The sequence below is a fragment of the Numida meleagris genome, chromosome 5 (genome assembly GCF_002078875.1).
Source record: "Numida meleagris isolate 19003 breed g44 Domestic line chromosome 5, NumMel1.0, whole genome shotgun sequence".
In the NCBI taxonomy this organism is placed as follows: Eukaryota; Metazoa; Chordata; class Aves; order Galliformes; family Numididae; genus Numida; species Numida meleagris.
Window position 1 is genome coordinate 47,518,151 of NC_034413.1, and position 22,942 is coordinate 47,541,092.

Sequence of the window (22,942 nt, forward strand, 5' to 3'; positions counted from 1 at the left end):
TTTTATGTACGAGCAGAGAACTAGAGTACTTCATCTTCTGAAGTTAATCATGACTCTGAGTTTGAGCTACATTTAAGCAAAACAAGCACTTTTGAAAAAGTTTTCTTACTAAGAACCAATCAGTTTTGCTCCCCTCATTTGGAGAACATGTGGAATCTTGAATGAGAATCAACTAGATATCATAACTTGAACTACTGTTTTCCAAATTTAAATATCAATGCATACTGACCACAGTATTAGTGCAGTAATGCACTGCCAAATGTGAGCAGATGGTAGTTACCAATCTGTTCTACCTTACTGACATCATTTCGAGTCAGAGAGAAATGATAATTTGGCCATGAGATATTATTATACCATGAAGCGTTTAATGCCACTTGACAAACAAAATAAAAAAGATCGAAGAAATCTTCTGTAGGTTTGGCTTGTTCCAGGAGAAGCATAGTCAAAGTTACTGAACTGAAATTATTTATTACATAGCAACTGTGAGAAAAATCAATTTTCCAAAGAAAAGTAACCACTGAAATTAAAAGAGAATATAATACCCACAACATCAGTATCGTGGGATGGACCCATTTCTGAGGGTATTAAGTACAACTTAGTCTTAAGTTCCTAGGACCAGCACACTTCATACAAGTGTCTGTTTTTCTGATATCACTTCTTCCATGAAGATTTGGGGAGCATCCTACATATGGGTAATACAGTAAACAAACAAAAAAAAAAAGGCAACAAAAACAACCTTCTGTTTTCAATTCTACAGAGGTATTTTAAAAAATCAGAAATAATTTTAATTTTGCTTGGTTGTACAAATGCAGCCTGTGAGTTTGGGCTGTTAAAAATTACTAGTACCAGGTATCGGGTACTGATAACTTAGCATTTCATTTTGAGTAACCATCCATTTTGTACAAGAGACAAAAAAAATGCAGTCTAACATCTCAACCTGCATAAAATCCAGGTTCTCAGAAGGAAAAAGTTAAAAATGCTGTGAACCTTTCCCCAGAACTGCTTTACAGTAACTGTGTGACAAATGCACTTAATGTATCTATAAAACAGAAAATCCAGTGAGGCCTGAGTTCAAGTAGTTTTATTCCATAGTCTGTGTTAGGCTCTCAAACAGCCAAAATACTTGTCAGCTGGCACTAGCCTTTTAAAAACTGTATACATACACACAGGCACACCCACCACACGCACACACGTATACATGCAGAAGAGTATATACACACATTCAATCACAGAATGGCTTGGGTTGGAAGGGACTCCAAGGATTACCAAGTTACAAACCCCCCGCCACAGGCAGGGCCACCAATCTCCAGATCTCATACTAGACCAGGCTGCCCAAGGCCTCATCCAACCTGGTCTTGAACACCTCTAGGGATGGGGCATCCCCAGCCTCTCTGGGCAGCCTGTTCCAGAACCTCACCACTCTCCTTGTCAAGGACTTCCTCCTGGCATCCAAATAGAAATACACAGCATAGAGAGACACAACATATACATAGCCCATATACATACATGCAGGCAGAGTAACTTGTGACAATTTCTGGGGTAAAAAAAAAATGAATTGAGATGTCTATGGATTAACAAGAAGTATGCAGCAGAAGAAATCAAACTTCTCAGCTTTTTTTCTAAGGATGCAGCCGCATGAGATGGCTGAGGCCACCTAGTAGTGAACTACCACCAGAAGGGAAAATTCAGACTGCCCCTGGCTTTGCACCTGCTCTGGAATTCATCTGACCCTTTGGTAAATCAATTCAGATCATTAAGACAGCAAAAAATGTTGCTGGTCTAGTTCTCCTGCAGTTTAGAAACCCTTTCAGCACCAGCAAGTTGACAGATCTCAATCCACTTTATGGGCACAGTTTCAGCTTTTGGAGAACTGTAACAGTGATCATCCACAAGACAGAAGAATCATCTCAGGTGGAGAAAAGGTAACCATAAAGGAACCAGCCAGCTACAACATTTTCTTAATAACAAATACATTGAATCCATCCACTCTCGTTGACCTACTGATGAAAACACACTTTACACATCTGTTGGGTGTTTTTTACAGTTCAGTAAGGAAACCAAGTAACTCTACAGTAGTAGAAAAACAAAGTTCCGTATCGTTGCTCTTACTTTCTCTTTTTAATCCATCATGGGCATGTAAACCTCCAACAAATCTAAAATTCATTCTCAGCTTATTCTTGTCATCAAAACTCCCTCATCAGTGTGGTGGTCATACATGGCTTCTTGATAACAGCAGACCGTTTTATTGCTGCTCAAAAAAATTGCAATGGCATGTTTTGTAGCCATACACAAACTTGAGACATTAATTTTGCCATCTGTTTACTTCATTACAAATTAACAAAAGCCACACACGCTTTTGCCATCAGATGTCACCAGTATGACAGCAACAGGTAAAGGAAAAAGATGACAAGTACTGTCTTCCACCATCTATTTCACTGTGGTTTTTTTTTTTTTTTTGGTTTTTTTAATTTTAAGAACCTGTAGCTATTTAATACCACATACAGGATGTCACGAATAAGAGTTGGAAAAGTTAATCTATCCCTTAACATAATTTTCTGAATTTTCCATTAGCTATTTACCTGTGCTTTTCACTTTGTACACAGAACAAACCCATCTCCAAACAATAATCTGGCCTTAGCTACATTTAATCTCTTATCCTATGTAGAATATTCACAACATTACAAACATAAAAATCACACAGACACCCATTCCTAGATGTAATATTAGGGGAAACGCATCCCTCTGTTTTAAATTTAACCCTTCTTCTTATTCACAAGATGTCAGGTAAGTTGCACACATTGAGTGTTACTTGCTGTATAATTTCAAGAACAGAGAACAACAAAAAAAAATCAAGAAAAAAGTCTCACTTGTGAAATATGGTTGATTGAAGATTCCATGCGTCGAAGTTGGGATGCCTGGATATCCAGCATTTGGAGAACATTGTTGGCCAAAGTGTTGATCAGATAGGCTACGCTTGCTAATGACTGGGTTGTGTAGGCTTTGGTTTCTTCTAGGGCTCGCTGCTTATCTGCTGACTGAAAGCAGAAATAAAAGGTTTATTCAGTAAGTCTCTCATACAAAGATTCATGGAATGAACTCATTTTGCCTGTCTTTAAAGGACAATAAATTATAGAATTCAAACTAACTGCACATAAAAGTTACCATTTTTCCTCCTTTACATTTCTTCACTGCACAAAAGACATTAACTTTGTATTTTAAAAGTTTCGGTATTTTATAAAAGGAATTCAGATAGTATACAACATGCTGATCTTTTCTATGAATATTTTAATATTTTAAAATGCAAATTCCTATATCACACTTTCCTAAAAAATGTTAAAAGCGTTCCAAAATACTTAATGTTCTTTACAGTTGTGATTTTGTTTGTTTATCCAATGAGACAAGAAAATGTTCCTACTACAGAATTCAGGGTCCCTTTTAAACTTTGTACATATTCCTCATCTCTCTCAATTATACTGACCCCATTATTGCCACAAATGGTCATTAAAAATGGAAGTGCTGGGCCACTGTGAATTAATTATTACTATTCCCTTAAAGTGGTAGCTGAATTCAAATGTGAATGGAAACTTTAAAAGGACAAGTTCTTGTTGTTTTCCTGAACATTTTGATCATTTTCACTTTGTATTTTCTACTGCAAAGAATTAGTATGACCTAGTATTCTAGCAGAAGAGCACTTAAAATATTTAAGCTGTCAAGCAAGAGGATATCCATATACAAGAACATATTCCATTTCAAATACCATTAGAATTAATGAGCTAAAAGCCTAGTCCTCAAAGTGTTCCTCATAGAATTAGTTAACATCAGTAGAACCTAACTAAGCATAAAGAATACAGTTTAATCCAATGGTAACACACCCAAATAAGACACTAATAAACTTCAGTTCCCAGTTTGTTAGGGTTAGGGATACAGTAAATTTCACTTTGGTCATCTTTAGCCTCCTTACAGGCCAATCATGCTGTTTCTAAAGTAGCAGGTGACGAGCGCTCTCTACACCCACCTGCCACTGTAATATACTGTTTTACAATTTCCTTTCCCTTATATATTTTTCACACAGGTTGAGTACCAAGATTCAAGAAACATGCTTTTATTAGAGAGGGAAAGTAAAGTAATTCTGTGTGCTTCAACACAAGCTGAATCTACCATGCATTTGACAACGTGTACTCCAGGGTGGCACAGAAAGCAAGTGTACCTTTATTACAGGAAAGTCATTCTTGTAGCACAAGGTATTTCATTAGACCTTGCACTAAGATCCTCAAAAGCAAGATTTCAAGGGGAAAAAAAACAACACACCACCACAACACATACACAAACATAGGGCTTCAATTAAATGCCCAAAGATATTCAATACTCTTCGCAAACTCTCCTATGTCCATTCAGTCACAGCAATGGTCAGCCTGCTAGCATTCCTCCTCCTTGCTGGCCCCACTAGTACCACTTTCCATTCTGCTCCCAAAATGAGGACAGCGGCGGTGGAGCTGCTATGAACTGCAGAAGGGGAGGGACAACTTCTCAGGGCACAATATGATGACTGTCTCCAAGCAAGGATGCACATAAAGGCTCACATCTAGCCATGAAGCCCTTAGAGAAGTACAGTCTCCAAACCCTGTTTAAGAATTCCTGACTTACAGCCACCTGGGTAACACATATTTTACGTACAAGAGCTCCAAACTTAGCTTAGGGACTCCCAAACAGAGGAATGCGGAACTCTCTGCATCAACTCTCACACTGTTAGCATCTAAATGTGATCCCTTCCCACTGGTAACCTCAGCTCAGCCTGCAAATACCACTACAGCAAGCACACACACCACAGGACATTTTCACAGCTATTCAAACAACTTCTAAATGGCAATAATAAAAATGACCAGAAGCTTGTCAGTTTTGCTCTGCAGCTGCTACAGAAGCCTATTTATAGAAGCAGAAACTGCTGATTTACGTTACTACACTCCACATCCAGAATAGCTGAGTAGAAGCCAGCAAGCACAATTTGCTTCATTAATAGCCTAAGTGTTTGAGAACAAAAGGAAAGCAATCTATCATTTTAGAAATTATGAGCATCTACTACACTTTTACTGCTTCAAGAGGTACAAATTTAAATCCATGTTCCAAGTTAGTTCTTCCACTGATGTACACCTAATACCTGAATTCAAGTCACCTCCATTTACACTCTTTCAAGAGGAAACTGATTTTCTCTGAAGTAAGCCTACAAACACATTTGGATCCATTATATGCACAAAATCCCTTTTGATTGAGAGGCCAAGTTTGGGTGTTTGGCTGATAACCTGAAGAAATATGATTTGCTCTGCATGCCATTATACAGAGCCCCCAGATCTCTGATGCAAAGTTTGGACTTCCTCAAACTTCCAGCTTCACCTCTCAAGCAATGTTAAGAAGATATCTGAGCATCACAGCCAGACCAACAGGAGATACAGCCTTCAGGAGATACTACCTCTGGATCATCGATGTTTTCTGTGCTGTCACCAATCTGCATGCAGCAGCTCAGCATCCATCCTGGTAGCATTCTTCCCCCACACACAGCCCAGACCAAGTGGCCCCCATGGAGCCACAGCACAGCGTACCTCCCTCCCGCTCTCAGCTGCGAGAGCTCCACTTTCCCTCAGCACAGAGCTCTCCAAGGATGATGTGCCAGCTGCCAGCAGGAGCAGCTGGCCCCACTGCAGCAGGAGCAGGAGACCCGGCACCTAGGCCCCAGCCGTACCACTCAGCCCAGCAATCCCTGGAAAAAGTTTCAGTTTGTAGGAAGCACTCACGACGAATACATTGTTTGGCTTCCTTCAAAAACAAAACAAAATTACAAGCTTGATACATTACATGAGATGGATTGCCTTAGAGCTAAAACCTAGACTACAAATTCCATCAGCAAAGGTGCAACAGTATGCGCTTGGAAAGTTATCAGTAGTTACCACTTCAATATGCAAGTCCAGACTAAGCCTAACAATCTTCAGGAATCACAATATAAATCTTCACCTGAAAATACTCCGATTTTTTTTTTTTTTATACTAGAGCATACAACTCAAACTGCTAGCAGCAGAAAGGATGTAAAATTCAACCAGCAGCAGGTGCAAAGCTGACTATTTTTCACAGCAGGATGCAGTGCCTACGCGTCACTTCTTCTAGCCACCCTGAAATTTCCATTTACAGAGCACAATCACATTAGCAGATTTGAACACAAAATGGCCTGGACTGCTGACTATATGAGATATCCTTTTCCTTCAGGAATTAAACCTCTCCATGTTTGTTTGTTTGTTTTTTTCTTGCCTAGGGAAATACAAATATTTGTGCTACAGAAGCAATATGATAACAATTGCAAAGAAGAAAAAATAATATTGAACGGAAGTGTGCGGCAGACGAGAGAAAAAAATGTGCAGTATGGAATACAAAATGTCAATAAAGTTCATCTATATGAAAGCAAAGGGAAGTCTAAATGCATACAGATCTCAAAAAAGGAAGACTAGAAAACACCTGAGAATTTACTGCATCCTCCCAGCCCAAAGTGAGATGAGCCAGATCAGTGGTAAAACCCACTAGGCCACTGCTAGAACCTGAATGTTCTGTGCATAAAGGCAGCTTCTATTGTGGAAAGAAATACTAGAAGGAAACTAACGATGGAGGCAACATGAGCACTATAGTAAGATTTACTCAGTGCCAACCTAACTAGATAAAAGAAGAAACACTACCATGAGAAAATTTAGAAAGACAGTAACATATTAAAAACAAACAAACAAAACAACAGTTCCTATGAGTTGGAAAGAGCTAATTAAGAGAGGCCTGAAAGCGGTGTATCACAAAAAGTACTAAAAGACACGGGTAGCTTAGTTGGCCACTGCAGCTGTCATTTCTCCTCTAGTTCCAAACATTTATGGTTATCCAACCAATAGCCATCATCAGCTTGAGAGTTCAAAATTTTCAGCTGGGCTAACAAGACTTACACAACAAATTCTATTATTAGAGCCCAAAAGTTTAGACCTGTGAGTTGAACTGTGCTGAATTCTTACAACACAAGTTGTTGCCTTTAATATCAACGTGACAAATCTTTTCAACTTTTTCTTCTGAGCTTAATATTAATTTTTAAATTATGGGCAGGGAGATTTTCTCCCTCCTTCTTCCCTGAGCTTGCCATCACCTTCAACCAGCCTAAATGCAAGAAATATACAAAAGAGTTCTGACAGCAATTTCATTCTGAAAAAAAAAAATCTTAATTCATACTTGAATTAGCTCTTCAGGGTATAACACTTTACACAGCAATATTTCGGTGTCAAAATGGAAGCTGAGGTTTATATTGTAATATGGGACTAACTACACTGCAGTGCACCCACAATTTAATAATCACTTCTCCAACAGCGTCCCTTGATATCATTCAAAATAAGACCGGTAAGTGAAAGAAAACTCATACTTCATATATGGGACAAAAACATAACAGTGACATCTTAAGAATGAGAAGATGTTTCATTTAATCAGTATGACAACTGTGGTTTCCTTTGATTAAAACCCAAAAGGGGCACTTGACTAAGGCCTGCATGCAAAACCCCTCAGGTCTCTCTCTAGGTTGCATCAGCTTCAAGAAGCCCCAGAAACAAAAGCCGCAGGACACAGAGTTCATTCAACAAGCTCTTGTTATTCAGAACAAAATGTGCCTTACACATAATTAAATATTTTACACACATTCATTCAACTGCCCAGATGGTATTTGCTTAGTCTATCTAAGTGCTTTCCAAGGACCTTCGGTAAACAAGAAAAAATGATGGAGGAGAAAACTGAGCATCATTAATCCAATAATAACGCCAGAATCATGCCAAACAGTTATGTAACTGCCAGTGAAAAATACAATAGCTTTGTTTTAAACAAACTACCTCATTAAACACATATTGCTAAAGAATATCCCTTACCTCTTCATTACTGGAACTGCCTATTTTCTGTATGAAATGCATGTATCTCACAGCTTGTAAGTAGTTGGTGTGTAAGGTGAAACAGGCATGAAAAAAGCAGAAGAGATCCCTGACACAATAGACAGAAAGAAATAAGATCTTCCAAAACTCTTGAAAAAAATTAATAACATAGAACAACTAGAAAACTTCAGTATCTCCCTTTTGGATGTGCTGGAGGAACCTTACATTCTACTAGTACATCGAACACATAAGGAAATCCAGTCCTCCTATTTTTCAGTATACGCAGAACACCAAAGTGCTTGGAGTTGGGGGGAGTTTTTTTCCTGTCAATTATAATCCTATAATCTCTGAATTATTCATCTCTACATGTAAACGTTTTTCTCTACCTATTTGCTCATTTGTGTCAACTATTGCTGTTACCATTATTTTAGCAAAGAAAAGAGCCTATTCATTTACATGTTTATTTTAAAAACAAGGTGGTAGCCACCTTGCTCATTTACATGTACTCTACACCCCATGAACTGAGCGAACGTTAAGAAACATAAGCAAATGGGAAGCTCTTCCTAATGCATACACTTCCACAAAAGCACTGACATTGCACTGTGAATTTGGAATATTCTAAATAAAATCAAACACGTTACCTTCTGATCTGAAATCACACAGTAAGCTAGAGTACATCAATTTAAAAGGCAGTATAATGAACTTTGGCAGTTAGGCTAAACTTAGTAATTACAGTAGCTACTGCTTTTATAATTAAGAATATAATAAAACCTATCGTTAGATTTTACAAATCAAACAACATTTTAAAAGGAAGCAATAAATGCAATGTTTAAAAAAGAAAAGCCATTTCCAAATCTCTCCCATTTTTAAGAAAGGTAGAAAGGAAGACCCAGGGAACTACAGGGCCGTGAGCCTCATCTCTGTGCCCAGGAAGACCATGGAGCAGATCCTCCTAGCAGCTATGTTAAGGCACATACGAGACAAAGAGGTGACCCGAGACAGCCAGCATGGCTTCACCAAGGGCAGATCTTGCCTGACCAATCTGGTGGCTTTCTACAATGGAGTGACAGCATCGATGGATGGGGGAAGGGCAATAAATGTCATCTACCTGGACTGCTGCAAAGCCTTTGACATGGTCCCTCACCACATCCTTCTCTCCAAATTGGAGAGGTATGGGTTTGAAGGATGGACTGTTCGGTGGATTAAGAACTGGTTGGCTGGACGCAGCCAAAGCGTTGTGATCAGTGATTCTATGTCAGGGTGGAGGCTGGTCACAAGTGGTGTCCCCCAAGGCTCAGTCTTGGGACCAGTGCTCTTCAACATCTTTATCAATGACATAGATGATGGAATCGAGTGCACCCTCAGCAAGTTTGCAGATGACACCAAGCTGATTGGTGCAGTCAATACACTGGAGGGAAGGGAAGCCATCCAGAAGGACAGGCTGGAAAAGTGGGCCCACGAGAGCCTAATGAGGTTCAACAAGGCCAAGTGCAAGGTGTTACACTTGGGCCAGGACAATCTCAGGTATTCGTACACACTGGGGAAGAACTCCTTGAGAGCAGCCATGCGGAGAAGGACTTGGAGGTCCTGGTGGACGAGAAGCCGGACATGAGCCAGCAGTGTGCACCTGCAGCCCAGAAGGCCAACTATGTTCTGGGCTGCATTAAAAGAGGAGTGGTCAGCAGGGAGAGGGAGGTGATTGTGCCCCTCTACTCAGCTCTTGTGAGGCTCCATCTGGAGTACTGAGTCCAGGCCTGGGGTCCCCAGCGCAAGAAAGATGCAGAGCTCTTGGAACATGTCCAGAGGAGGGCCACTAAGATGGTCAGAGGGCTGGAGCACCTCTCCTATGAAGAAAGGTTGAGTTAACTGGGCTTGTTTAGCTTGGAGAAGAGAAGGCTCTGGGGAGACCTCATTGTGGCCTTCCAGTACTTGAAGAGAGCATATAAACAGGAGGGGGAACGATTGTTTACGAGGATGGATAGCGATAGGACAAGGGGGAATGGTTTTAAACTGAGATGGGAGATGTAGGTTAGATATTAGGAGGAAGTTTTTCCACACAGAGGGTGGTGACACACTGGAACAGGTTGCCCAAGGAGGTTGTGGATGCCCCATCCCTGGAGCATTCAAGGCCAGGCTGGATGTGGCTCTGGGCAGCCTGGTCTAGTGGTTGGCGACCCTGCACTCAGTAGGGGGGTTGAAAAGGACCTCAAAGATCATCTTGTTTCAACCCCCCTACTGAGTGCAGGCCAGTCTATGATCATACGATTCAAATGCAAGGTCATTACGCTGATACGAATATAAATATAAATAAGGTTATTTCCATTTTTATTGTTAAATAATGATAATTTAGTTCAACTTATCTGAATACTAATAAAAAGTGTGCCAGCTGAGAAATTTATTATTTATTTGTTCATAAAGTCTTTGACATCAAGCTCCTCTGTTTTTCAGATTACTGAAACACTTAATAATACACTAAATGTTATTAGAATTTCTTGATCAAAAATGTGACTTCCAAACTTTTAAGCTAGTTGAAACTCAGAATCAGTAAGCTGCTGTAGTCAATATCAGGTCATTCTCATTAAGATAAAATCTTCTCGTTTTATGGCAGTTGAATCATCTGGTATTTTAACTTCCATGCTAAGCCTCATATGTAGGTTTGTTCAGTAGCTAGGAAGAAATTATGCACCAATCCTAACTTGCCTCTCAAATGTGGAAACAGTTTTTTTTAAAATACGTACTGCATTCAAGGCTATCAGGAAGGGCAAAACTAACCCCTAGTTTGAAATTTATGACAAGATTGCTGCATCCAGAAGAAAAAGGTAACAAACGACAGCAGTGAACAGGCACAGCTTCCCTGACATCTAATCACTTACACCACTGTTTCTATGCCACCAGCACCACTGCAATAAATGTCCTCTGCTTCCCTTAAGTGACACCAGGATCAAATTTAGAATTTATTTTCCCACAGTCACAAGTAAGCTTTTCACATGCAAATGTCCTGCTCCCATCAAAACTCGCAACTTCCTATTCTTTGAAAGTAGAGCCAAAGTCCTGTTTGTGCCAAACAAACCAACAAACAACCTCAGTATGTTGCATTCATATAAATCTAGGGGACAAGGTTGTAATAAAGGCTGTTCAACACATAAATAATATAGTTTAAAATGACTTATCACTAGAAATTGAACAGCATGCTAGCATCCAAACGCATTTGCATCTGAAATGTAGTTAACATGAAGTTATATTAATAGTAACTCATAACAGCTTTACAGCATCAAATGTAGCTCTTCCTCGAGAAGCAATAGCAACAGAAACCTATTCTCCATGCGTATTTAAAGCCGCCACTGCTTTTCTTTGTTCATCAGTGGATCCTTCCTCTTACTCTGTTAGCTCTTCAGCAATAATACAGCTGAGAGAAGTGGATAATTTTCTTTTTCATACAGCACCATACTTATCAGAGTTCCAAATACAAGGCCAATTTCAGCTTTAATATCAGTACAAGCTCATCATATTTGTCGCCATCAGAGTACTCCAACACAGATGTGCTGAGAGAAGAACCTCTAAAAAAATAGCAAAGCTCTGTAGGCTTACCTCTGTTTCATGCACCTGCTGTCCTACAGCTGTTCGCTCACTGAGGAAGCTTTAGTTTTCAATAAGAGTACAGGTAACAATCACTGATTAATTCAATTCAGCTCAAACTTGATTTTACAGCTACTTGATAAAGACATCACTGCAACATTTGCAAAGATCACTTTTTCAGAATCAAAGAGGCCTTCAGAATTTGCAACAAACTAGAGTCAGACCACAGTCGCATTCCACAATGCAGAAAATGTTAAGAAGAAAATGGTATGAATAACACTATCAGCAAAACATTTTTTCCTCTCTCAAGAAATCTGACAAAAATCAACCATTTCTAAGAAAAGATGTCTATTTCAGATTCCCAAAACCTTATCCAGTACATATGGGTTTATGTAACATTTCAGTTATTTCCCAACTTTGCCAGTTTCTCCACTCAAGTTAAAATTCTGACATTGGTTCAGTACGTAGTGATGACTGAGGTCAACTAACAGCTTTAATTTTTAATCACAAGCAGATAGCTGCAGCAGTAGAAGCAGGTTCTGCTTCCAAGTGTCCACTGCCAGACATTACAATCTCATAGCAAGAAAAGCTAAGTAGGACACACAGCCACGTCATCCACCATCATAGTTTACAGCCTATGTAATTAGTCAGATGGCAGAACAGCTTGTAATTGCCAGAGTGTAAATGCAGCATGTAAGGGTAAGATATACACCCTATTCAGCCAGCAGATCCCAAAAAAGAGGCAGGTGGAGATGCCAACCACATCAGTTACCACAGCTACATCTGGCAGCCATCGAGCTGTGCTGCAGAGTGCCACATGTTTGGGCACTTTAAAAGATGTATGCAGCCCCAGGAGCAAGCTGCTGGAAGCCGCTGCTGCCTGGTCACAAAAAATGTGCTCACAACTGCTCACACAGCCAAGCTGGGAACACAGGTTCCTCAGCTGACTTCCATGGTCCCTACCTACTTCCTCCTCACATTAACATGCCCCATAAAGTAATCAGTGTAGAAGTTATCATATTTTAAACTTTGTATCTGCAGCTAAAAAGCGTCATAAGAGAAATAAAGCAGTATAGCTACCAGGTGACAGGAGCTTGACATTTTGGAAAGAGGGCTTAAACTAACCATGGGCTGGAATCTGCACGATTGCTCTTCCATTTCCAGTAAATAACTGTGCTTGATTACACAAACCCTTCCACAGTGATCAATTAACTCTAAACGTGAAAATAATTTGAAATGATTATTTGGTACTTTTTAAAGCTGCTACCAATCTGAAAATACAGAAAATAATAAATTTATCAGATACGTAAGCTGACAGAAGAAAAAAAATTACTTTTTAAAATATAGTAGAAATCAAAATAAGAAACCTTCACACAACAGTAAATACAGCATTCCTCTCTAAGGCAGCAGAGCCACCGGCAGCACCCAGAGATGTATGCTCGGACTACCAGGAGCCTCAGAGAGCTGCAGCTGAACACTAAACAAGAGAACTCAGAAATTGAGAGGCTTCCCTACATCTCCCCATGAAAGGTTCCCCAATCCCCTCTGTCTTACAATGATGGGAAGCCCTTACTGCACAACTCTCCAAAGGATAAAGTCCCCATCTCCTCCAATGCTACACTGTCACGCGTGCCAGAGCCTTATGACCCAAAATGCTCACCTGCACCTTATTACATGACCAGACACAGTTGTCCAACTGAAAAAAATCACAGCAGTGCACACAACTCGCAGGCCGTTTCCCTTGCCCCCACTGGAAGGGTTTAACAGACAGGGAGCAGACGCAGCGCACAGGCCAAACAACTTGTCCACGATGCCCACAGCTGCCTGCTGAGAGCCAGCCTCTGCTGCACTACCGCTCTGCCACAGGTGGCAGTGACACCCAGTGACAGCCAGCCATCAAGGAGCTAAGCATCACATCTAACTAAACTACCAGCCTCAACAAAAAGAAGTGGCACAAAGTCAGTAAAAGTTCACTCTAAAAAAGTGCTGAACAAAAGCAGCGCCTTCCTATTCAACAGATTTGTTCCCTGAATGCCCCCAGAGCTGTATCTGCTCACTTTTCTGGCAGAGAATGTTTTTACAACCTTTTGCTCCTGTTACCATAGCACTGGCAAAAACACAATACTGGTAGAGTGAGAGTGGGATTCTAGTCCCTTTTGCAGAGAGCCAAGCTCTGCATCTCTGTTCTGCAGCCCTTGAACGAGCAGCTGATAAACTAAGTCATCTCCTCAAGAGAGGAGCCCCAGCTTAAATCCCAAGGGTAGATTCCTAGAAAAAAGCATTTTTCAAAAGTCCTTCCATTTTATTCATGTTTGTACAAGTTATCAACACACACACAAAAAAAGCCAACACAGAAAATTGCAGGAGAGTTTTCATTTTAAACAAATTCAAATTTTGCTATGCTTCTACAATTTAAGAATGTCAGAAAATAAGCAGGAAATAAAAAAAACACCACATTTTTGCAGGCACTGTAACTAGCCACTATCCCCTCTTTTCCCCCTCAATTTAACCAGCAGCTTTGGTCCACATGCTCCATAATTAGAAGTAAGCCTTCTGTCAGATACTACTTAGCTCCAGAACAGCAAGCAGAGACACTATATTCAACCTGCAGCATATAACACCACAACATCAAGTTTTCCGTAATTATTTCCATTGAGATCTGTATTTTACACAGATTTTCCTAAGCACGACCTACTTTCACACTAATTACAGTGCTTCTTGCCCAGAGATTGTTTTATGCCAGCAGTAACTCCATTTTTAACATAGCGTAAGGACCGTTTACATGCAAAGAATGAACACTGAATCTCCCATATTAATTACAGTATACCTGTACTGCAGTCATCTCCGTGCAATTTAAATACAGCTCCATCTGCAAATTAGTCACCATTACTTATTTTAGGAATTAACAAGTGTCACACAACAGTATAAAAAGACAATACACTTGATAAACAAATGCAACTCGGGCAGCTGTTCTCCACATACAGTAATTTTTACATTTCCCAGACAGGAAAACACGAAGATTCTCTTGCAGGTCACAGAGTCATTTCAGAATTTCTCTCTAGCAATACGAAGAATTTTTTCTCTGCTAAAGAAAAGCCAGATCTTGAGAGATACAAATCTACCAGCAGCAAGGGGCTTCTTGCTCAACTACAAAGGACCATGGTTCAGAACATCAAGTAGGATGAGACCGAAGGGATTATACCTTTCTGAAAGTTCATTCAGAACAATAGCAAGGAATTCAGATAATAAATTTTTAATAAGACTGCTGCCAATTTACTAGTAGTTATTTGGTGTTAATGACCTTCAGAAATGCCTGATCCGCACACACCTACTTTTCAATGCTTGAGCGCACAAAACACTTCAAACTCATTTGAAGATAAAATGCATTAGCCAAATTTACTTTTACCAAAATCTCACAATTTCTATAAAGGAAAATAAAAATCAGGTCAATACATGATCTCTTTTCCATCAAAAGGATTTCTTTGAAGGGACGGCCCCTTCCCTTCAATGCCAGGCTATTGAAAATTAGTAGTGAAACTCAAATCTTGACACTGAATCCAGAGATAGCTGCCAGACCACAGAGGGATTTGCTCTGCGGGAACTACGCTGCCCATCATTTCCAGAAGCACTGCACACATCTATTCCAAATATTAAGACATGGAAATTCTACCACTAACTGGTTTGTTCTCAGGAAGCCTACTGAAGAGTAATAAGTACATCAGTGCTTCAGCTTGGTTGCTACCATGCTAATTCTGTTATGACAATTGGGAAAAACAAAAGAAAACTTTCTGAGTATAACTGTGAATGACAGATCAAGAGAGTTGACAAAGGACAGTGGAAGAGCTGAAATCTACATTTTTCAAGCCTTTTGTGCATCTTACCAGCTTGGCAAAACCTACTTGTTCAACAGAAAGCATTTGGTCCCAGTCCTAATTACTCCACAGCTGCTTACTTTTCTTATTCGAGACTTTATTGAGGCTGAATTCAAATACTACTGTTTGATGACTCCTTGCACACTTGAAGCATTTTAAATAATTAGTAATACCACGGAAAAGATTCAGATATGTTTTCTGAATGAAACATAACTGAATAAAAATCACACCACTATAACTGATCCCTATGGAAGGAAAAAAGGACAGACTTAGACCAAAGAAACAATAACTGACCTCATGCTTTTCATGAGGAGATGCTTTGGAATGAGTGCTTCTATTGGCACAGGTTTGCTACTCTATTGCTTATAGAAGAAAACCCTATCCAGAGCAGATCTCCAAAAGCTGTTCTTTGTACCTAAGTGATAATAACTGATAGCAATTCTATGTTGTAAGATGCACACAACAGACCCAAGGTACAAATTCAACTCTGTACTCAAAGGAAAACATAATACAACAGCAACATCAAAAAAGCGATCAAGAAAACCCCAGCACTGGCATTAACTGATAGTTAAAATAACAGAAACAGACACCTCAGTGGAAGTCCTATGAATTCTACGTGGGTCTTTACTCATGTACCCAAAGTGTGTGGATTATGTATCAAATACCAAGAGCACAGGAGGCTAAAAAAAAATAATAATATGCATGGAGTTGAGAAAGCACAATTTCAACAACACTACAGACAATATCCAGAAAAAAAATCTCTGCAGGACCTTGTAGAGGCAGCAGCCACAGAAGGTGGTTCTATCAACATACCTTACAAAGAATGAAGCAATCAAGTTATCTAGGATCTGCACAAGGTTCTGAAGTTCTACCAAGTCTGTCACAAAAGAAGTTGGTTATCATCAAGCCTCTCTGAACACAGCATAAAGCACCTGCACTGCCCAAAGATCAGCAGCTGACCATCTCTCTGCAAACTGACTAAGCGTGTTCCAGACCACCACTTCCACTAAAGAATTTTTTTTATCCACAAATGCTATTGCAGAGACCACGTTTACTTTATCTCCCCAAAACATTTCCTTCTCTTTTCTTTGTCTACTAAAAAGACAGACTTTTTACAAGGCCTTTTAGACTTGTTCAGATAGTGATTTCTGCATGTACCAGTGCTGTTCTGCCCAAGTCCTGTACAAATATCCCCTACTCACTCCTGTATCAACAAAGATACATTTTTCAAAGCTATGTATGGAGCACCTTTTTCTTTTCCTCCTCCAATCAATATTTATACACCAGAAAGAATTCATATTGGACAGATGAGACACCATCTGTCACACGTACCTCAGCAGAAGCTAAAAATGTACAGCTATTTTTCCCCCACAACAGCCTCATCCTTAGTCCAGTAAAACTTCAGCTCAGAATTTCCATGAAATAAATGAATCCATTATTATTTTCACCTAACAAAGTTCCTACTAATGAATTCTTTCAGACGCAGTAGTCCCAAAAAATCAATACTTTTAACATAAAATTTTCAAAGAGTCAAATACAGATTATGATTGCCTCAAATAAAGGAAAACAATTCCTTCCTGCTATACAATCTAAATCAGGTCACAAATACCTCAGGAAAAGAAAAATGCTAACGCTACAGATAATAGTTCTTATCTTTTTGCCCATACGGGCCAAATTTCAGCATACTCAATTGCAGCAGCAATATGAGATTTTTTTAGGAATTCAGGAAATTCTCACAATAGCAAGAGATCTCAGCCATAAAGCACATCACTAAGGATTACGTGCAGTCTCGAAGCCAGCCGGCTTGAACTGCACCCCAGCATGCCTGCAACTTACAATCATACGCCTACTTTTTTCCACATAGCTCTAAGTCCAAAGAGAGGTGTCTCTGACTCATGAACTAGCCAAACCAATTAAGTATGGTAAACCGGTGTGAGGACCGCATCCAGAAGCGCTACCAACTTAGATTTAGATATTTGTAATAAACCCATGCAAGAGGTTCCATATCTTTGGTAGCACTAAGGAAACAATAGTCATCAAAAGGAAGGGGGCAAACAGTAAAAGCTAGAGTGCTCTGACACCTCTGGTAAAGAAACAACCTGTCAGAAGTCTACAAAAGCACAATAACTCAAAACAGGCATTTACCAGAATCTTTTTCCTGCAGGACTGACACCTTTTCTGCATGAGTGAATTTGGGCTTAAGGAAAACGTGCTGTCTTCACCCTCAACACCTTTTATTCTGTGACTCGCAGCACTGCAAAGGCATTCCAGTGGAAACCTCTGCAGAACGAGCTACCGCTTCTAAGACAGCAAAACAGACCTGCATGCCAAAGTAAAGGAGCACGTGGCACCCAGCAGCACAGCCCAGCTGCGCACAGCGGTGAACAAAGCCAACCCACCTAAGTAAGAAGCCTCACTCAAATATCAAACCATAGGAGTCCGCTGCATCACTGCCAGTTTGTTCATTACTGATACTGGTTTTCCAGCAATGTCTTGGTTTAGAAGAGATACAAAATGATAAAGCTCTTTTCACTGTATTTTAATGTAGTTACTAGTTAACATCATTATACTGCAGCACTACATTGTATCCCATAATCTTTCATTTCTCTGACTTTGAACAGAAAGCAACACTGCCAATTAGCAAAAGAACACAAGATTCCTCTCAGCAGTTTAGTTACAGTTATGAAGAATCCCAACCTTTGATTTTACATTCACCACAGTTTTGACATAATTAAAGTCTCAAACTTGCTTACTCACCCAATTCCAGCATTATTGTTTGGGTAGTTCTGAGCTTTCGCTTAGTACAAAAACAGAAACAGCAGGGAGGCACAACAACATTAGAGATAAGAAAGTCATTCAGCATTTGAAATGTTATTTCACAAAAGGTACTCTTGATTCACATTCTGCCATTCTCTGGATGTTAATTCATTTGTTTCCAAGTTATCCAAAGAGGTTGTTACAACAGTATAATCAGCAAGTTCTACTACCATCAGAAAAACAGAGCTTGTCTCTACATCCCACTGAATTGAAGTGCTGCACAAATGACCTTTAAATTTAACAAGACATGTTTAAATAATATCATCTCTACGCCTATCTAGTTGTACCAATAAATGAAACTATCCTGGAAAGAAGAGTTTCATGTTATAAATGATATGGAGACTCGGACAGAAAGAGGCACAGAAGGAGAAGAAGTTTCCAAGCTGCTTTTACAGTCAAGCAATTCTGTTATTCATTTTGCAGGATGCCCAGCCAACTGCATAAGGTCTAATTCTTTCCCTCCCTGACACTGATAATTGATTTTTTGTAACACTCAGTGTTTTCCAATCATCTTTCTCAACATCTCGTCCCTAAAACACAGGAAATACATCTTTTTTTCCCCCTACATTCCCTAGAAGAAACATATGAAAACAATCATTAAAAAACTGTGTTCAAACACAGCCTCAAGTGCATATGAAATCCAGTCCAAAAACCTAAGCTGTACTACTAAAAACTGAAAGAATTGGATTAAAAAAAAGCTGACTGCTCAAATTATGGCTGTGCAAGTTGTGATTTGGCTTGTGAGGAGGCATGTAATGAATGGACAGGCATCATGGAAGACTCTAAGCATTTATCAAAAATAAAAAACAACTCTTCACATTTCAGCCTCCACAGCTTAATACCCGAAATCTACCTTTCCTTTCCATCTCCAACAGAATTTAAATGACAGATGTCATTTACAGAATTTTAGCCCTGTGAGTTTCATTTAACATAGCATTTATCACGGAGTAATGCCAAGAAGGCCCAAAGCTGATGTCAAATCCACTCAAGAAATGCCACAGTAAGACAGAATACCATTTCAAAAAAAAATACTTGTTTGGTCCCACTTAACTGAAGGGGAAGTGAAGTCATATCTATACAGTCACTCTGCAGTAGACCTCCAAACCGATCCCAGAACCTCAGAACTAAAATTTGTGCTTTACTGCCAGAACAACTTTACTCCCCAGTTGATAAAACGCAGCACACTGTTTATGGAAGAAGGCAGGTCCACAGAAACTCTTACTGCTGTCAATATCATTATGTAGCCTCATCACTGGCCCAGAAAAATGAAGAAAGTGCTGTTATTTTTTTCCATTTGTTGTTGTTTTGTTTTTGTATAATTCACTTAAAACAAGGGAAAGGCTTTCCTTAAGAATGTTTTTCACTTTTAAGGTATCATGCCACAGAAAATCTTATAAAGAACGTACACTGAATATTTAAGAATTGAGAACATTTTCAGAAGACACGTTGAATACTGGTACTGCATTGTCCCCTTGTTCATGAAAGAATTCTGAAAAAAATTGTTTTCACAGAAATGTTTGAATAATTCCTACCTTAGCATTAACTACACATCTGTCCATCAAGTGAGATTATTCAAAATACCCTGTCTTGCATAATGCACACCATTTATAACCCTTACTCAAATGAGGGGTTTTAATATGCCACAGATGGGCTTCGTGAGGTTCTCACAGGCCCACTTCTCAAACCTGTCGAGGTCTCTCTAAAATGTTTTATTTAAGTCACTGTAAATAATATATATCTATAAAAGATACGCAATATTAAAATTAATCAGATCACAACAGTTCTATTAACTCATTCCATGAAGTTTCTTAGTGGTTCGAGAAGTGCTCTCAAGTTGGAGATGGTTTAAAGTAACCATTACCACCATCAGACAGCTGTAACAGAGATACACAGTCTACAGATAACTTCCTACCTTCTATTACCCAGACTTGTTTGTTTACAGATGCACATCAGATACAACGAGATTACAGTGGACAGCGCAAAACACTTCGTATAATGGGCATAAAGCTCCATCGTGGACAAAGTCCGAACAAATACAAAGTAAAAACATACAAAAACAAAAGATAAAACTGCTTTTATTCTCATCTATTATTTAAAATGTCCTGTCATTTTTTTTAGAATCCCATTAAACACCAAGCCATACCCATAGCAGTAATTCCACAGGTTACTCTGAGTAGCATTACCTATCAAACCAAACTGTATGCCTGTATTTTACCCAAGAAAAAGTGAAAAACTATTGTACGTTATTTGTACTCTTCACAAGCTTATTTGCATATCATTATAATCAGATTATTTATTATATGTCAAAAATAACTGCCCCGTTTTCCAGGTGCTATTCACACAGATATTTTTCAATATCTCTGATGTCTGTCATGACCTCAGCCTCCTGTTTTGCTGCTACCAGAGTGCAGGATAAGAGGCTGGTTTTCACTTTAACCACTTCTCCTTTTTGATATATTTACAACTAACAATGACTGTTCACTTTCCATAATGGCATGGTATCTTTAGTAATATGTTATATAACAGGTTTTTTTGGCTAAGTACTTTGCAGTTGTGTCCCCCCCAACCCATCCTCCAGATATACATACATTAACTGACTGAAGAGAGCTATTCAGTTTGGGACATTGAACATACTTCCCTTTCCCACAAGATGCAGCAGGCCTATGGCTTTTCTACTTAGGCAAAGGACAAACCTTTGCAACCCAAAGCCTCAAACACTCAAATGTGCTTCTCTACAAACAAGCTCCACTTCTCATGCTAACTTACAAACTTCCCACCTAGTTAAAAAAAAAAATCAGCACAAATTGCAAAGTTGGCAATATCCACTATCTCTCCAACTTACACCACTGAAAGGACACACTCCAAAGTCATTTTGAGAACTGGCACTGTACATTCAGTAAACACACAATATTTAAAAATTCTTCTGTCAAATCAAAACAAACTAGTCTGCCTTGAATTAATAGCAGGCTGCTCACCAGTGAACGGCTTTACATACTCTGTTCAGGAAAAAGACTAAAATTTTCTCTTTGAAAAGAGACTTGAAAATATAAATTCAGTACCACAAACAGGCTGAGACTATTCACTCACACAGCTGATCCAGAAGGACAAGCACTCATTCTGCTTTCAAAAGTCATGCATTACCTAAAGGCTATCTGTCACGATCCTTTCATGTTTAATAGGTTCAGCCCCAACTACTTAGTTTTCATGAGGGCAAAAAAAAAAAAAAAAAAAGAAAAGCAATTGACATGCTCACTACTAGCCATCGAGCCCAGAGAACAGCACTGCTGCTGCTCAACAGATCAAGATAACCACGTCTGACACTCATAATGTGGAAGAGCTTCCCTTTACTTTTATCAGAGTCAACCTAGGAACTCACTGCCATCAGCAGGGATGGTCCCATTCCCTCCCCCCCACATTCCCCCCACCCCCCTTGGCTTAGCACCATCACTTATAAAAGAACAATGTTCTTCTTGTCCTAATTAGCTTTCTGCTTGTTTAGCTAACCGAACTGACTCACCAATGCCCAGATAAGGACCAGACCTAGCCCTAGGTTATAGGCAGCATCAGATGCCCGACAATTATGTTAGATGCACTCGAGGCCCTTGCCCCTAACACCAGCACAGTCTGGTATTTGCAGCTCCTGGGAGGCACCGCTTTAATTGCTAAGCACCTTATGATTCAGTTTTCTACATGGGTAAGGGGAAGAATTCTGCAATTTTCAAGGCAAGATTTCAAATCTACAAAAGACAGTATTTTTCAGGATGGTCCAACATGCAGTTTGTTCAATCCCAATGCTTCAGAACTGGACAAGCCTAGGGCAGGCATTTATAAATCTCAGTCTGAATGCCTCTTAGTATTCCTGCCCCCGGCACAAAAAGTAGAGCCACCACCAGCTGGCAATGCACTAAACTACGAGAGAACTGGTATCTGCCCTCTGCTGCTGGAAAGACCGGGGCAGTCTGCCTCAAACCCTCAATCCCATCAGGGAAACTTGAAATCCAGTGCTGACAAACAAGTAAATACGTTTTCCAATCTTCCCTCTCATAAGTCACTCTGAAGCAAAATTCACTTAATTCTAGGTAGTCAGGATTGAAAGATTTCTTCAACTCTGAAATCCAAATTGAAACCACTTTCTTCTCTAAATCCAGTGAATCCATTTATACTAATATCAAAACACAAAATCTCACAGAAATTTTTGCAAGGGTTATCCTAATACTCCACCAAAAAAATTGACCAAAAGGAAGAACAGAAAATAGTATTTAGTAATATACTACCTAATGAAGCATGTCAGCCTCCCAGTAAGTTGCCTAACAATTTTCTTCCAAAAACACATCAAAAAAAAAATCAGGATCATCAGCTAGCTTATCGCTTTTTTCCAACATAATTCATAACATGACAGATGGTATACAGATATAAAAGAACAGTAATTCACAATACAGGAAATAGTACTTCTGAAGCTTATGTATTTATGTAAATATCAGTTTGAAAATTGAAAGGAACAAACTCAAAGCATTTTGATAATCAGGGCAAGCAGATTGGAATTAGCATCTTCAAACAAAACCATCTTAGGCTTCCCTAAAATCTGTTGAAATAGCAATTTAATAGCCACGGTTTGATCTTCTAAATGAGCAGTTTTAAACACCTGGTATGACCTACAGTACAAATCAGCTTCAGTAAATTAGCAGCCAGCTCAAAATCAGACAGAAAGCCCAAGAGTTATTCTCAAGAATTCCCACAGAGTTCATAAAAATTCAA

General features: G+C 39.4%; 1 protein-coding gene across 15 annotated transcripts in view; it reads right to left on the bottom strand.

The window, feature by feature from the left end:
• ABI2 (abl interactor 2) overlaps window positions 1-22,942 on the bottom strand; it is a 60,860-nt gene that overhangs the window by 32,521 nt on the left and 5,397 nt on the right. For all 15 annotated transcript variants that reach the window (XM_021397496.1, XM_021397494.1, XM_021397505.1 and 12 more), the window contains exon 2: window positions 2,868-3,035. In XM_021397496.1, the coding sequence (XP_021253171.1) occupies window positions 2,868-3,035 (168 nt within the window). The remainder of the gene's footprint in view (window positions 1-2,867; window positions 3,036-22,942) is intronic.